Below are 15792 nucleotides of genomic sequence, written 5' to 3'. Positions count from 1 at the left end.
TGAAATTTTGGATGAGCGAGTCACAAATATGAGCCGAAAATAATAACTGTTTATTATACATAGATAATGAGTAAATAATAAGAGTGGAATAAACTGAATATATCAAAGCTAGATATTGTAAGAAAATCTTCTTAAACATGTAAATGTAGAACTAGAAATGCTATTTATTTACAATGAACTGGTCTAAAATGTTAGGTTATGGTTTTAGGCTACATCTTTTTTTGTTTTTCCATTAATTTTCGACACCTTTTCTTACTTCTGGAATGGCCGTGGCCGAGTGTTCGAGTCAGTTTCTTTCCTCACTCAGGATCAAGGTTCTGAAATCTATGTGATAGGCCTAGGCTATTGACATTGTGAGCCTAAAAGGTGTAGGCCTAGGCCTATCGCCATCTCTGATCATTCATAATAGGCCTACCAAACAAAAATTTACCTACTATACTACTAGGATGTCGAAAAGCTGGCGCCGCATCATCCTTCTCCATGCAGGTGCCCCTTTTTGCTCATTTTGTGGCTCATCTTCGACACTGGGACGTGAATATAAGCATTCCCAGATGTCTACCTGGCTTATACATTCATGTAGGCGTACTTGATTGGGAACAACGTTTACATAGTGTTGGCCGTCTTCACGTCACGATGCATTGCAGCTCTGACGATTTTACATTACTCTGACGTGACGTGATGCGACGTCTTCATAAACGTTGTCCCCAATGCATGGGTCTATAGATGTTCCTCACGTGACGTGACGTCACGCCGTGACGTTATGACGGCCATGCAAATGCATTTCCTTTACGTCGTGACCACGTGTGACGGCCAAGATGGCCCGTCATCATGTGACGTCAGTGAAGGATGCACTTGATTGGGAACAACGTTTACGGGCTAGTTTGTTATATATTCATTCAATGACAAGTGTACCATCTTTACACCATTAGTGTTCAGAATATATAGCGGGATAGTAATTGATCTTTCTCAGTGGAATGAACAATATCATATGGCATTCTCATCATAAATCACAGTCATTAGATATGTTTGGTGGGGTTTTCTTTGATATTTACTCGTATGCAGTTTTTTACACTTCATAGGCCTATAATGGGATATTGTGATAGTCATTGTATATCTCCAATCTCGACCGGCCTAGTGCGGTGGGTGTGGATCGTAATTTATGTCATTGATCTCAATGTGTTTTTGGGATCCCATTCAGAAACCTTGTTTGGGCCTGTTTGCTGTTTCTTAAGTATAAATCGAAAGCAAAAGACGCGATAAGCCCACGGAGGTTCCTCTCTGAAGTCTTCAACTCACCGGTTTTGCAAGAGCACGTCACTGAAAAACCTAACTTTGGAATAGAAATTGAAGGATGGTCAACATAACATGAGATAACATATATACTGCTGGATTAACCTCTTGCTCTTTTTAATGCACTCTGGCGAGGAAACGAAGAGATGGCACTTGTCGCCATGGACGAACGTTTGATTGGGAGATCTCAAGAAAATCGTCAATCACTGGACGCTTCTACCCAAACTGACCCTACGACACTCGCCTGGCGGGCACTTTCGTAACAAATGAACTTCGATCTTTATTCAGGATTGTATCGAAACATGTAAACTGTCACATTTGATAAGATATTTCATTCACGCTTGTTGAAGGATGTATCGGTACTGGTGACAGCACAAACCTGGTTACGAACAGGATACCTCTTCAAGCAATAGCCTACTTAGTACCTCCAGAGGAACTGCAGATCACATTCGCCCCTCCAAAAGGAAGACTGTCGAGGATGACAACTGGACTTCTCCGAGCATCAATGAGCATGGTCGCCCAGGCTTAAATCGCGACTTAGGCTATATATCTCCGAGAATATACTGAAGTCACGTCAGTTCAGTTCTACATCGTTTCCACAGGTACCACTGACCACTAGCACCCTAGGTTCGCCGTTACTTGAGGAGTAAAGCCATTTCTTCATCCTTTTTTTTATTCTCTCTATTCGCGCAAGAACAAAGCGGTTTTGTCATGTGTTAACTGAGGAGACAGTCTGAGGAGACGTTTTGAAGATAGAATCTCTCTGAAGAGGACACTTCAGCGATCAGCGACAAAAAATTTTTTAGAGCTGTTCATAAAAATGTCCAATGTTCCAAAACCTTCCTGGTTTCAAACATAAACATAACGTCATCCTTTCTTCAACTAGATGTGTTGAAAAAGGCTTACCGTATGGATATTAATGGTATTTACCCAAAACAGACCGCTTCGCCCTGAGACATTCAGTGGATTAACCTTAGATCTTCGACATCAAAATGGATGGACGTATTCTGCACACAGTGCTTGTTGGAGTGCTGTTGTTCATTATTGCCTGTTATGGTAAAGATGGTAAGTTGACTCGTTTGTCCACAGAGAGCTGTATATGCGAAATATGGGGAATGATTTGAACTAAAGAAGATACCGATCTGGTGTATCTGTGGTATTGGTTGGCGCTAAAATGTGGGCCAAAACCGAGGCATCTCCCTGATTATACCCGATTTATGCCTGAGTTGCATATATCAACATGCCTCGGTGATGGCGCATTTGCTTGCAGCCAATCACCGAAGTAATCAAATCAATGTCAGTTTCATGCCTGAAGGAATCATCAAAGATGTTGATTTGTCAACCGTATACGCGTTGATAATTGGTGGTAAAGACTTCTCAACTTCGGAGCGTTATTTTCTTTCAGAAAGGGCAACCTTCTGCCTGACCAAGTCCGAGACGCTCAATCCACCTATAAACTGCCCCAAAGCATGCGCACCAGTCATCCTTATAAAGGAATCGAAGAGCCAGATCTTGACCGATTGCAACGCCACTTCCTCAACTGACGCTTGGAAGCCAAATGATACGGCATCACACATGGTATGGAACAGCTGTAACCTCCGTGGTTCAAGCTGCACGCCCATTACCTACCACGACCACAGTGCAGTCCGATTGGAAGTGTTTTACACTTGTGGTAAGGTTCAGCAGTTATGTGTAAGCACGGATCCAGGGGACGCCCCCCGTAACTTGATAGTTGGGGAAAGTATTGAGTTTTTCATGCAATTTTCAGCCCTTTGAGCACTCTTTACAGGAATCGGGTCGAAGTTGCGAGTGAATGAATTCCACTCATGCAGCTTTCAGCCCAAGCATCCTTAAGCATCTAATCGAAGTTGTGAGTGAATGAATTCCGTTCCATGCAGCTTTCAGCCTAAGCATCCTTAAGTATTTTCTTCAGGAATCGAAGTTGCGAGTGAATGAATTCCATTGCATTAGCTCGTAGTGGCCTTTGGAATGATACCATTCATGCTAGAAACACGTTGTGTCATGATTTTTTGAATACTTTCTACCCCCACTCCTCCATCATACTTGAGATTGTATGTATTACTACCGCTCACTTCTACCTTCTCTTACAAGCTTCGTTTCTTTATTTCCAGTGAACCGTCTTTCCCTGCACAGGCAAGATCTCTGCTCCGATGTTGGATTTGTCGTACCGACACCATTTTATCTTCACACCCCAGGCTACCCGAAATTCGACACAACAACAACACAGACAAACTGTACGTGCAGGCTGCTTACAGCATCCGGAAGTGACATCACGTTGACGGTTCTTGATATGCTGACGTCGATGCCAGAGTCATTGAGAATAGAATGGAATGGTGGGAGAGAAGATATCACGACAGTGTTGGATGAAGTCGGTTATCTGGCGGCCAAACGTTCCGTTACTAGAAAGGGTATGGTGGTGATATTCAAACCCCAGTTCACTGGGAGAAAAGCTTATATGTGGATTAGAGTCGAAACGCAAGCCATGGCCAATGGTAAGAGAACATGCCTAGTAGGTCTATAGTATTGAACAGTTTCGTAAAAAAAATATAGGGGATATGATATGCTTTAAGAACCTTAAATCTCGCATTCGTACCGTGCTGCCATCAAAGTAAATTCATCGAAGACCAGTAGTTCCCTCAGGAGGGCTGAGCATAGGCGATGTTTTCATGTCACAGTTGTCACTTTACTCCGAATTCGCCATCTAGAAAGATCAAGTTGATAGAAATTTTCTCATCGCTTTTGTACATAGATAAACTTTCTTTTTCTGTAGCTATATCTACGAGAACAGACGTTTAGGACCGTTTAGGCTGGAAAGTGTAAACACACCATTTTCTACCAGTGGTTTTCAATATACTCCGATCGCCTCTCGATATTTCTGTATATATACTAAGGATAACGAAGGCTTATCAAAACCTGAATCTCAGGATGTTTTTGCGCTTTCAGCAGCACCGGAAACAGTATTGCTGACCTGTAATGGAAAGCTAGGGACGATTCCCACGGCAAGCCCAACGATATCACCATCTCTATGCCCGACGACAACATCAACTACAACTACTACAACTACAACAGCATCGACAACAACAACAACAACAACAACAAACCTGCCAACTACAACATCAAAAAATGAAACGGCGCCGAAAATAACAACATATGGATTAACGGCATTGACTCCAACAGGAACACCTGGATCCAGCTTTAGTGTCTACTACCTAGTGCCTGTTATCGTCATCGTGATCACAATTATCATTTTGGTTGTGGTACTAGTCAGGTAAGTAACCGGCCAATCCAAAATCTGCAGACCAAGTCAGTTCGTCCCCATGTGGCCTCATCTCTTCTGGTTACAAAAGCAAGTCGAGGATGGTTACTCTACGGTAGGATTCGCCGTTGGTTTGGCCATTTAAGGTAGATTCGTAACTTTACCATGATAAGAAAACAAAGCGCACTAAATCTAGCACTGAAACATCTTCAGCTGAGATCTTTAGTTATTTATTTGTCATCATTTCAGAAAAAAACGACGAGAACGCCTGGAAAATGCCAAGCCGGTGAAAGCACCTATCGAACTGATATGCGTGAGGGTGGACCGGAGCCTCTACCTCACGAGCGGAAGACCAAAATTCATCCCAGAGACACCTGGTGGCCGAGCGGCAGACCACTCGTCCCACAAAGCTTTAGCACTTTCACCAAAAGAACTGGTTTATTTTGATCATCCGAAGAATACGGACACGCTAAACATTAGGGCGTCACGTAGTGGTGATGGTAGTAAACAGAGTTGAAGGCTATTTAATAAAAGCATTGAATTTATTAGAGAAATAGACAGTAGCCTATATAGAAAATTGGAACAGTAAAATAGTGATTCCACGACAGCGGAAACCATCGCAGTTTGCCGTTGCGGCGAAATTTAAACTTGGGAACCAAACTGCTCCTGTTGAACTCGGTCCTTGAGTGAAGTGGATTGACCCTGCAGGAAATGTCCTTGGAATCATACACAGATCAGCATCTGTGTAGTGGAATTGAACAAGTGAAAGGACATTCAGTATATCATCCTGAACTTCAGGCCAACACTTGGCACTAAAGACCGAGTCTGCGAGGGGATGAAGTAACGACTGACTCTGGGTTTCCGTAGACCCCCGGGGCAGTCCATTGAGTCATCCTAATTGGATATCTTTATGACAGGACAGAGCCAGGCCAATGCGTCCGCGGTGTAGTTTTTCGAGCATATCAGTACATCGACGCTGAGGCCGAACTACAATAAATGAGTACAAATACATCTCACCGCAAAAAATGGCTAGGGCTGAAAGAGTTAAGATACAGGTGATATCCTCTTTTTGATCGTTTTTTTTTTGTGTATCCAAGACAATCGAAGCATATCTGTCATTAGTATGTTGCGGTATATGGTAAATTTAATAAACTATATCGAGTGAAATAAATGAACTTTCGCATAATCAAGTTAGATGTTTCTTTATTATTTAACGCCGTTTACTGCTTGGCCCTTGGTGTCTCGGACACTTTTCCAGGGGACATTTTCGTCTGTTACACCTAAACCTCAGAGGTGACGGGTGCTGATGTTTCCAATGCACAAACCAACACTACGATAAGTATCGACGTCGCTGCTTTTTACGATAGTAATAAATGAGACGTGATTTTTCGTGTGAATGAGCGAAAAATGCGATCGGCGAGCATATTTCGATACAGCAATTATATGGCAAATCATGCTTCTTATTATGGCACAAAAAAATGATTAGAGCTTGAAGAAGTTAGTTGTTGGCAATGAGAATTGATAGTTTGCGATTTGAAAGACTTGTCTAAAGCCTTTTCGCCGTTTTGGCATATGCAATAATGAATACTTTGTTAAACGTTTGTGTCAATGGTCGTTTTGATCATATGATTAGAGATGAGTTATTTGACCTAAATCCAAATCGAATGCAATAAAGTAAGTTCCGGGTGATTGGTTTATCAAAAGAACAGACTACTGGTATATAATGAGGGTTTCTTTGCGATATCACGGACTTGTCCGTGGGGATATCAATATCCAAATAAGGAGAATGATGAGTCATTGTCACGATGTTTGGTAGTTTTATTTTGAATAGCCCCGTTCCAGATCTAAGGATGGTAGTACATGTTAGCTTACCTTGTATTTTCTTCAGTGCCAGTTGGTTCTTCGCCAGGCTGGATGACGTCAATCGAAATTTTGATGAAAGGTGCCACAATGCCCCATACCTATATCATTTTACTTGGTATATACCCTTAAAATCTATTATACATGAACACACTTCTGCTGTTTGTGTGCGGGTTTTTTTATCCCGACCTGGATATTCTTCGTAGTTGAATTTGGTTGAGCTAGTCGGCCACCTCGACATCAACTTTTGGGCGAAATAGATTTAGGAATACACAAGAGCTGGAACGATGAGGCTTTCATTCTTTGTCGTAATCTTGGCTCTGCTGCCTTTGACAGTTCTAGGCTTAGGTAAGAATTATTGTAATATTGAACAGCGGAATTACATGCAGAGGCAGTGTTTTTGACTCCCTGCTCTCGAAAAATGAAATACAATCTTAAACAAGTCAGACTCGTGGGAACGCGTTCACTGGATGTCGTATGTCCTACTCACTCCCCGACTTACACCATTATCTAGTGACACACTAGTATGCAATTTAATTTACATCGTTGTCGATATTCCCACTTGCAGTTTACAAATTTTAAATTCCAAATTGAATCTGCGCTTACGACGGATATAACGAACACGTCGTAATCCATCACCACGACTTGGAATACGACCTATTGCCGCCTTGGCCATGTTCTGAACACGTCGTAATCCACCACCACGACTTGGAATGCGACCTATTTCCGCCTTAGCCATGTTCTGAACACATCGTAATCCATCACCACGACTTGGAATACGACCTATTTCCGCCTTGGCCATGTTCTGAACACGTCGTAATCCACCACCACCACTTGGAATGCGACCTATTTCCGCCTTAGCCATGTTCTGAACACATCGTAATCCACCACCACGACTTGGAATAGGACCTATTTTCGCCTTAGCCATGTTCTGAACACATCGTAATCCACCACCACGACTTGGAATAGGACATATTTTCGCCTTAGCCATGTTCTGGCATTGACACCTTTGATATTTGTCTTTAATTTATCCTTGTCTTCAATTCTGAGCATGAATTCCTTTTTCATAGTGAAAGAAATCTGTTCGCCACAGAAAACGACGTTAGAGATAAGATGTCCCTCCCCGAATACGATACTGTTGCATTCCATTGAAGTTCAAAGGGACCTCGCCTGCCAAAAACCGCCTGACGAAAGGAAATGGACGAGAGGAGACCCTTCTTATCTTTGGATATATTGTAACCTTGCATACCAAGGGCGGTGTAAGAGGCCGATCCGCAGAGGTACCTTTGTGAGGGTAAATTACACGTGTGGTAAGTCGATGACTTTGAGTAAAAGGGCTGGATGAGAGTCGACTAAGGTCTGCAGAGAAGTTGGTTCAAAACACCTCGGCTTGCAAGGTGTCAAGTACTGGTACGGTGGAAAAGCCCATTCAGACAGACTAGATAGAGTCCCTAGAATAGAGGGTATTTTCGGATTTGTCGAGAGACGGAAAATCTTCTGCCGAGACCTGACTTATCAAATCGACGAGATTCTTTATCAGAAAGCTCTCAATGTGCACTTTCTGTCAGTGAACCATGCAACACTATTGATTTTACGTTTACGTAAAAATCTGTTTGTTGGCCAATAGATTTCAAAACTCTGGTTCTCCTTTTTCTTCACTCTTTCCGCCATCTCCTTCTTCTGTACGTTCGCTGGACAATCACTTCTGCTCTGACGACAAACTCGACTATCTTCCAGAATTGCTATTTCCTCCAGATAGCAAGACTGTAACTTACAATAACTCGACCGGGCAATTCATCTGAAGCCTATTGATTGTTACTTATTTTGTCTGATTGTCTTTCAGTTAACTTGGCGACCTTACGAACATTTGATTTGTGTTCCAATTCCCAGAAGCATGAGAAGACTCCACTCTACTTGCACAGTACAGGGTACACCACGCATGGCTTGACCAACTTTGATCGGACTACGAATTGCACATGCCGTTTGTCTCCTGCTGGCCTACCAGACCCGCACTCTCTCTACAACTTCACGCTATCCGTGCACGATTCCTTGTCGCTTTCATCTGATGGACCAAGCCTTAGATGGGGGAAGAAGCGAGAAAACCACATCGAAGACATAGGAGAATACACTAAAATCACCCTGACGAACATTTCATCCGATGTGTTTATTTACTTCAGACCAGAATCCAGAAATAATGGGTGGTTTTGGATGCACATCGATAGTGGATGTAAGTACACAGCAATATATAAGTCGCCACATATGCTGGGGAAAACTTATAGAATTTTGAGATTTCAAACTGGTTTGTACTAAGTAAGTACTAAAGGTCTTGCCATTGGGGTAAACACTTACCAGATGCAGATAGCTGTACATTGTCGCAAGTCCTTGGAGGTGGTGAGAAATAGTTGTATGAACACATGTTCGGCCCTGGCTGCAGCCCTGCAAGAAACTTTTGAGCGAGAGAAGAGCGAGACTGAGGTCTCACACGCGTGACACTGAATCACACAAGTGCAACGAGGTTCACTTCTAGGCGTGGCCTGCTCGAGAGCCATCGACGGGTCGTGGTGGAGAAGACTGGATGTGATGCGTAGTTATTTCTTCTTTCATAGTTTCATCTCTAATTTCAGCCGTTGTCAAGATCACCTTCAACGTTGCATGTAACGGTGCACTCGGATACCCTATCCCAACACTGGTAGGTGTGTCTAACCTCCTTTGCCAACGATCTCTTCAATGTGTGGGTTGAATACCGGCCACCAAACTCAAATGGTGTAGCAGCCACGAAATGGCGGTCTGGAGACCACAATCTCCATGCACTGTTCGGGTCTGCTCCTGGCCACGTCTGGTCTGCTTAGTCCAACAGCTGAGGGAAGACCTGCAGTATATGCGGGCTGGAGTTTAGACACCAGCCCATCCCTCTCCGACACGATTCTGTATCCACCAAATCAAGCTTTTTTTAAGTCTCTGGTATCACTGTACGGTCGAGCAGGTTGTGTGATTGTCCGGTGATGATGACGAAGAGCCGACATTTGATGTAGGCCTGGCCGGGAGGTTCATAGCTTCTCTTTACTTCGAACACAATGAGTAGTAACCACTACAATCCATCAGTAAGCTTTTAGGATGAGAATCGGTGTCAACGAGTCGACATTTGAAACACAAAATTGTGGGAATTTACAACTGTCTTCTCCAACTTCTTAGGCGACATCTAAGATGACGACTACTACGACGACGACGACGACGACAACAACACCGACAACAACACCGACAACAACAACAACAACAAAAACAAAACCTTCACCCTCATCCTATCCTCTTCCGGCAACGTCACCGGACTCCGGCTCCAATTCCCACCTCCCCAACCAGGAAGGACAAGCGGGAGGTTCCGCTCCTGCTGCTGGTGGATCAGGTAATGAGCTGAAGAACATCCTGATTGGTACCACAACGGTTCCCTGGGTCATCATCATTGTGATTGTTGTTGCTGGCGTTGTGATTGTCCTCAGGTAGGTTACTTACGCCAAGGACCAAGAAATGACATCATTCTGGCCAATCTTCTAGCCTCGGCCCTCGGCATTGGTAATGGTTTTTTTCAATGATACTAGTACCAGCGTATATTAGGCCTCTTCCGATTAAAGAGGCAAATGAAGCGGATCTCATCTCATTGGGAGATTGCATTCTGACGCCAAATGGATATTTACCAGAGCAGTTGATTGGCTCCAACGCAACTCGTGATGTTTTAGACGCCAAGTGGACATTCAAAGCAGTTGATTGGCTGAAACGCACAACGTGTAAAGCAGTTTCAAATTAGGCCTACCAGTTTACTGCTCACTAAAAACCCTATACATGTATTAGCAAAATAGTATAAGGTATCCAAAATGTTGCCACGGCATTCATTGTAATATTTCGAATACTTAAACTTGCATTAACCGCTCATGAAATTGATTTATTCCGTAAATTATCGGCACTATTTCGCCTCCAGGGCCCGGTTGTTAAAAAGCACAAAAAGTCAGGTTATCCCTAACGTTTACGTTAAGTAACCTCAAGGAAGTTATCTCTTTCAGATAAACCAATCAGAAATTTCACGTTAAGACTTAACGGCGCCGTTAAAGCTAACGTGATTTTGAACAACTCAGCCCAAAGAAATATAATTGTTAGTCCCGCTCGCATTGAAATGTTTCGTTTGAAAGACAATAAGATTGCTTATTTGACATTGGGACTTGAGGCTGTGAATAAATTTACTCTTCGTACAGCATAGGTTTGTTGTTTTGATCTTGCCTAGGCCTATACAGTGCGGGCAGAGTGTAAATCAAGTTAGTATTTTACAGGCGGGTTCGGAAAAGGGAGGGTTCGACGATGACAAATAATCCCACAGCCCAAGAGATGGGTCACCAGCCAGCTCAGATGAGTGGAGGAGCTGAAGCAAGGCCAATATCAGGTTTGTTTAGATTTTAAAAATTCTCAGTCTTCTATGATTGGTCATCTGTCGATCACGTGACAGCCGATGGCTCTTCAAATAGATTTCCGGTAGAAGGATAATCGGGGAACATGTCTTTGTTGCTCACGAGGCGTTATATTTTCTTTTGTTCAGGGCCCAGTTGTTTAAAAGAAGTTTTGTCACTATTTTTGTTGTTAACAATTGAGTCTACGGGCATGCTAATGGAGAGGTGGCCAATTTAAGTAAACGCCAGCGTTTGCGACAAAACGTGTTTTGAACAACCAGGTCCCTGCCGCGAATTTTTTTCCTGAACCTTTCTGGCAGTACAGTGTACATTTGTACACAGGTTCTCAGCCAATCAGAATTCGATAAATCTGTGTCGTCATCGGGGCGTCATCATGAAACTAAGAAGTAAGCTTGTATTGTTTTCTGCTTGTTACTCAAATCTGAAGCATACAGTATCAAAATATACTGGAGGAAGACCATACACATGAGGCAGTATCGGCCACTGAATTGTCAAGATGAAGTTAACTTCAGGTTGAGCAACCATATTTTTGTTAAGCCGGTCTCTCATGAAAGATAATTTCTAAGCTACCCGGTATCATAATATCAAAATTAATTCTTGATGATATATCTATATCATATCCTTTCTTCCAGAGCTCAATATCTACGCTACGCCAGACATCCATTACAATGGTGACCTTGGATTCTCAAACCCCGTTTATCAGGGTTTAACGTCTAAACAGTAGCCGCAATTAGCTGGTGGGTTTCGCAACCACCCGAGCCGGCGACGAAATAGGCGAAGAACGAAAGCCACGAATTAAGACTCCCCGAATTCTCGTTTTGGCGAAGATTCCGGCCAATTCTCAACCTACTCCTCCTCCTCAGGCATTATCTATTAATCATGTAAATTTTTCTGCTGTCGTAGCGACCATCCAACAACAGCGACCGAGTGCAAGGACGGTGATCGCCGATTCGGCGACTATTTACATGTGATATTCTAATGGTGATATCCGTTCACTTTTGAATTTATCTGTATCATATGATGTATCATATTGTTTGTAATACATTATTGTTCTGTGTTGAGGATATAAACACACGCCTATTGAAAAATAGCCACTTCATAGTGTTCCTGGAATATTGTATTTTTGTGTTCTTTGTTCCTTGTAACACCTGTAGGGATGGGATTTTTTGTTCCAGAATCTCAGAGACTTTAATATCATTTTCTAATTGAGGATTTTTCACCCATCGAAAGACATCAAGCATTGGCTATATACTCTTGTATCAATATTGTGGAGCTTTTTTCCTTTAAAATTGTAACCTACAGTTCGAGTATGATAGTGTAAAGAGTTTTTATAGACACTAGTGATATATTTTAGTGTTCAACTGTCATTTACGCCAGTGTTCTCACCAATTCAGTGTTAAAAAGCATCATTATATTCCCAAACACTTATAGTGTACATAGTGCTAGTACATGTTAGTGTTAATTGTGCCATATTCCATTGTGTTCGTTTGATAATAAAATACATTTTTTTGCTATGTCAAATATTCATGTTCTGTTAATTTTTCACTTCGTATGATTTGTTTTTGAATAAAAATTGTGTAAAATAATGAAAAAAATATTCACTAATCTATATTTTATACCATCCGTCAAGTCATTTATCTTTGTTTACACTCGAAAAAGCTGTGTTAAATTGACACCTATCAATCTACATGTGTACTTCAACTTAAAAACACCATAGACTTTCGCCTCCCTCTCTCAAAACGCGGGATGTAGTCACAGCACATCAGCAGTTTTAAAGAAGACCTAGAAACGTTAGGAACACGGTTTTAAAGAAGAACCAGCAAACGTTATGAATACAGTTATGAACACAGAAACTCAGCTTCGCTGATTGGGCTGGCATCACGCCTTTCTAGGGCCAATGACCTTATAAAATGGAAGGCTTCTTGTTTGTTGCCGCTACGATTCTATATGACTTTCCACCAATGTTCTATGATGAGTTCGGTATCAGGTGTAGATGTCTTCCTCCTCTGAACTTTCAAGCTCTGCTCCACCTGAAGTCATATTCAGTACAATCCCCGAGAGTCCTAATTCTCCCTGCTGGACTTCAGCTATGGAAGGCCCGTTCAATGCGGTCTCAAAGCCACCTGATCCATCTTGCTGGACTTCAGGTATAGAAGAACCATTCCGTACGGTCTCAAAGTCCCCTGATCCATCTTGCTGGACTTCAGCTGGAGAAGAACCATTCCGTACCGTCTCAAAGTCCCCTGGTCCATCTTGCTGGACTTCAGCTGTAGAAGAACCATCCCGTACCGCCTCCGTGTCCTCTGAACTATCCGAAAGGTATTCAACTTGAATGGGAAAACTGAGTACATCCACCAATTCCTCTGGGCTTTCTTCCTTTGCATCAACAAGAGAAGTAGTGGCGAGAGTCGTTTCGGTCTGCAATTCGCTGGAAGCTCCTACTTGGACTTTAGCTGTGGGATGACAATTCATTATGGTGGGCAGTTTCCCTGGATCTTCCTGTTGAGCTTTGGCTGCTGAATGCCTGGCCGTTTTGATTTCTACATCCTCATAACCCTCTCGTTGGAGTTCAGCTACTGAATACACAGTCTTTGCTTCTGCCCCCACGTCCAATGAACCTCCTTCACATACCATCAGATGAACTGTCAAACTTCCATTTATTGCATTCTCTGAACCTTCCTGTTCAACTTCAGCTTGGAAAGAGTCAGTCGATATCTTTTCTGAGCCGTCAGCTGGACAAAACACACTGAATACAGTCGTCTTCACGTCCCTTGAAACATCCTGCGGGATTTCAGTTTGAAAAGGCGAATTTGGTTCTGTTCCTGTGTCCTCGTATTCTTCCTGCCCAATTTCTGCTACGGAAAACTTTAACTCTCGATCTGGCCATGAGGAAGACTTATACAAGTCTGTCTCCGAGTCAGGTGAACTTCCCTGTAGGTCACCACTGGTGGTAGACCTGTTGAACTGAGTCTCCAGCTCTTCTGAACTTTGGTTTTGACCTGTAACTGAGGAAGACTTATACAAGTCTGTCTCCGAGTCAGGTGAACTTCCCTGTAGGTCACCACTGGTGGTAGACCTGTTGAACTGAGTCTCCAGCTCTTCTGAACTTTGGTCTTGACCTGTAACAGAGGAAGACTGGTTCAAATAAAATACCATATCCTCGGAATCTTCCTGTTGCATTCTTTCTGAATAGTCACCCTCAGATGAAGAAACATCTTCAACAAAAACTTCGTTGTCATACACATGTGTTGCTCTCTCGTTTTGGTTTGCTGGTGAAGGAGCGTTGTAGTACAAACGACACCGATTGTACCAATAACGGCGTTTTCTGAAAACGAATCAGAAGACAGTTGCTTAATATAATGCAACAGACACAGGGTTTAGGGATATATCAGTGAATGGAGAGGTAAAAAGATCTTTACAGTATTTAAGCTTTGTTTTTCGCAGCTCGAGCTCAAATGATATGATGTATGAACATGCTCCAAGATACCTGAGAATACCTCAGCGGGAAGCGAATGATATTGTGGTTGTTGTTGTAAAGCACTTTGAGACAGACAAATAAAATCAATAACCCTGTTATACCGGTATTCCCTATGGTTTAAAGTTACCAGTTTAGCTGCTGTACTCACATGATAAGGCCTGCGATGATGCCGATAAGAACAAGAAGAGTTACGAAAAGACAACCTATTACCACGCTCTGAATTTCATTGTCAAGTGGACTCTGCTAAAAAATGAAAAATTACGTTTTACATGCAGGTCTATGTCAGACAGAAGGGGAATGACGTCATAAAGCGCTCGACTTCCTAATTTGCTGCCAGCATTGGCGCGGACACTATGAAACACCTTATATTTTTGCCTTTTAAAATTCTTGCATGATCTCTTACTGAGCACGACCAACGTCATTTATATGTTCCGCCAACTTATGGTCGATTTTGGTATAGTTCTTTAGCAGCTTACCGAGGAGCTAGTAGTATATGACTCCATCCTTGCCAAGGTTAGTGGAGATTGCAGTTATTTTGTCACTTGCTGCTGACAAGATCGCCCGGCCACGGTTGTAACGAAAATGAACATCCTCCGACGATAACGTCATAATGCCTGCTCCACGGAAAGTAAAACACCACTCGCCACAAGAAATGTCGAGCTATACAAAAAAATTCGTTCCATAATCACGCCATCTTGAAATTCAAAGGTCTTTCGATCCATCTAATTCAATGTTTTTTCCACTTCCTGCGATTTCAGAAGTCGGTTTTGTGCGAACTTTGTGACTATTGAGTCTGTACTAGTACCATACCTTAGATTTTTGACTTACAGAGATCGAAATCGACCATCCAAATTACTCAACCATGGAAGCCTATACTCGATCTACAGTACACGCACTGTCACTAACTTCCTGGTTTCGAATTTTCCCTACCGAATCAAAATTTAAAATGATAAATCCTCTCCACATTCTGAATAACATATTTCAAAATGATAACGGTATTGTTTTATACAAATAGCCAACAAATTATTTTTAGCTGCTGTCGTTTTTAGATGAATTAAGTTATGAAATGCCTTAAAATATACGAAAGAAAGTGAAACTGTTAAACCCCCACCTGCTATAAAGGTTTTATGACGATTGTCGTCAGTCCGCGCTCTGTTTGGTGCTCGGTCAAGCATACTATATACATCTGTATTGATATTTATGCTATCATTCATGGGCTCGATTCCTGACAGAAGAGAATCGACGTACCCGAACTTTAGTCAACCGCCATTGATGACGTCACTGGCCCCGAAAGCTATTCCTTTTGACCTCGATTCAAGCCATATAAACAAATAGCTTCAAACCTTATAGAATCAATGAGATATATCAATACGATATATTGGGAGAAGAACGTACAAATATCGAAATGTATGATTATTTTGAGGAGAACGCTCATT

At 42.3% G+C, this 15792-nt stretch overlaps 3 protein-coding genes across 5 annotated transcripts; 2 read left to right on the top strand and 1 right to left on the bottom strand.

Moving 5' to 3' along the window:
- The first annotated feature begins 1223 nt into the window (after positions 1-1223).
- On the top strand, positions 1224-5744 carry LOC135502128 (uncharacterized). 2 transcript variants are annotated; one of them, XM_064794716.1, is made up of 5 exons: positions 1224-2355; positions 2696-2962; positions 3423-3803; positions 4258-4579; positions 4817-5744. In XM_064794716.1, exons 1-5 carry the CDS (start codon positions 2283-2285, stop codon positions 5082-5084), a joined length of 1311 nt encoding a protein of 436 aa, XP_064650786.1. In that variant the 5' UTR covers positions 1224-2282; the 3' UTR covers positions 5085-5744. The 2 variants fall into 2 exon arrangements, with proteins under 2 accessions (XP_064650786.1, XP_064650785.1); XM_064794715.1 differs by having other exon boundaries at positions 1225-2355; positions 4255-4579.
- Positions 5745-6590: 846 nt separating this feature from the next.
- On the top strand, positions 6591-12354 carry LOC135502134 (uncharacterized). Its single transcript, XM_064794727.1, has 7 exons — positions 6591-6775; positions 7498-7737; positions 8271-8654; positions 9052-9116; positions 9620-9921; positions 10744-10853; positions 11511-12354. The coding sequence occupies exons 1-7, from the start codon at positions 6715-6717 to the stop codon at positions 11600-11602; spliced, it is 1254 nt and encodes a 417-aa protein (XP_064650797.1). The 5' UTR covers positions 6591-6714; the 3' UTR covers positions 11603-12354.
- On the bottom strand, positions 12018-15492 carry LOC135502118 (uncharacterized). 2 transcript variants are annotated; one of them, XM_064794702.1, is made up of 3 exons: positions 14833-15492; positions 14505-14599; positions 12018-14203 (listed from the first exon to the last, which is right to left on the bottom strand). In XM_064794702.1, exons 1-3 carry the CDS (start codon positions 14857-14859, stop codon positions 12862-12864), a joined length of 1464 nt encoding a protein of 487 aa, XP_064650772.1. In that variant the 5' UTR covers positions 14860-15492; the 3' UTR covers positions 12018-12861. The 2 variants fall into 2 exon arrangements, with proteins under 2 accessions (XP_064650772.1, XP_064650773.1); XM_064794703.1 differs by having other exon boundaries at positions 14505-14596.
- Positions 15493-15792: the final 300 nt, after the last annotated feature.

The sequence above is a fragment of the Lineus longissimus genome, chromosome 18 (genome assembly GCF_910592395.1).
Source record: "Lineus longissimus chromosome 18, tnLinLong1.2, whole genome shotgun sequence".
Lineage (NCBI taxonomy): Eukaryota > Metazoa > Nemertea > Pilidiophora > Heteronemertea > Lineidae > Lineus > Lineus longissimus.
Note: the sequence above shows the minus strand (reverse complement) of the source record. Positions and strands in the feature narration are given on the sequence as shown.

Coding starts and splice junctions, on each gene's coding strand:
- LOC135502118 (XM_064794702.1), bottom strand. CDS start 14,859: ATGGAGTCATATACTACTAGCTCCTCG. Junction 14,600..14,832: donor CATATACTACTAGCTCCTCG/GTAAGCTGCTAA, acceptor TTCATTTTTTAG/CAGAGTCCACTTGACAATGA. Junction 14,204..14,504: donor ATCATCGCAGGCCTTATCAT/GTGAGTACAGCA, acceptor ATTCGTTTTCAG/AAAACGCCGTTATTGGTACA.
- LOC135502134 (XM_064794727.1), top strand. CDS start 6,715: ATGAGGCTTTCATTCTTTGTCGTAATCTTGGCTCTGCTGCCTTTGACA. Junction 8,655..9,051: donor GATGCACATCGATAGTGGAT/GTAAGTACACAG, acceptor CTCTAATTTCAG/CCGTTGTCAAGATCACCTTC. Junction 9,922..10,743: donor GGCGTTGTGATTGTCCTCAG/GTAGGTTACTTA, acceptor AGTATTTTACAG/GCGGGTTCGGAAAAGGGAGG.
- LOC135502128 (XM_064794715.1), top strand. CDS start 2,283: ATGGATGGACGTATTCTGCACACAGTGCTTGTTGGAGTGCTGTTGTTC. Junction 2,963..3,422: donor GGAAGTGTTTTACACTTGTG/GTAAGGTTCAGC, acceptor CTTTATTTCCAG/TGAACCGTCTTTCCCTGCAC. Junction 3,804..4,254: donor AACGCAAGCCATGGCCAATG/GTAAGAGAACAT, acceptor TTGCGCTTTCAG/CAGCACCGGAAACAGTATTG.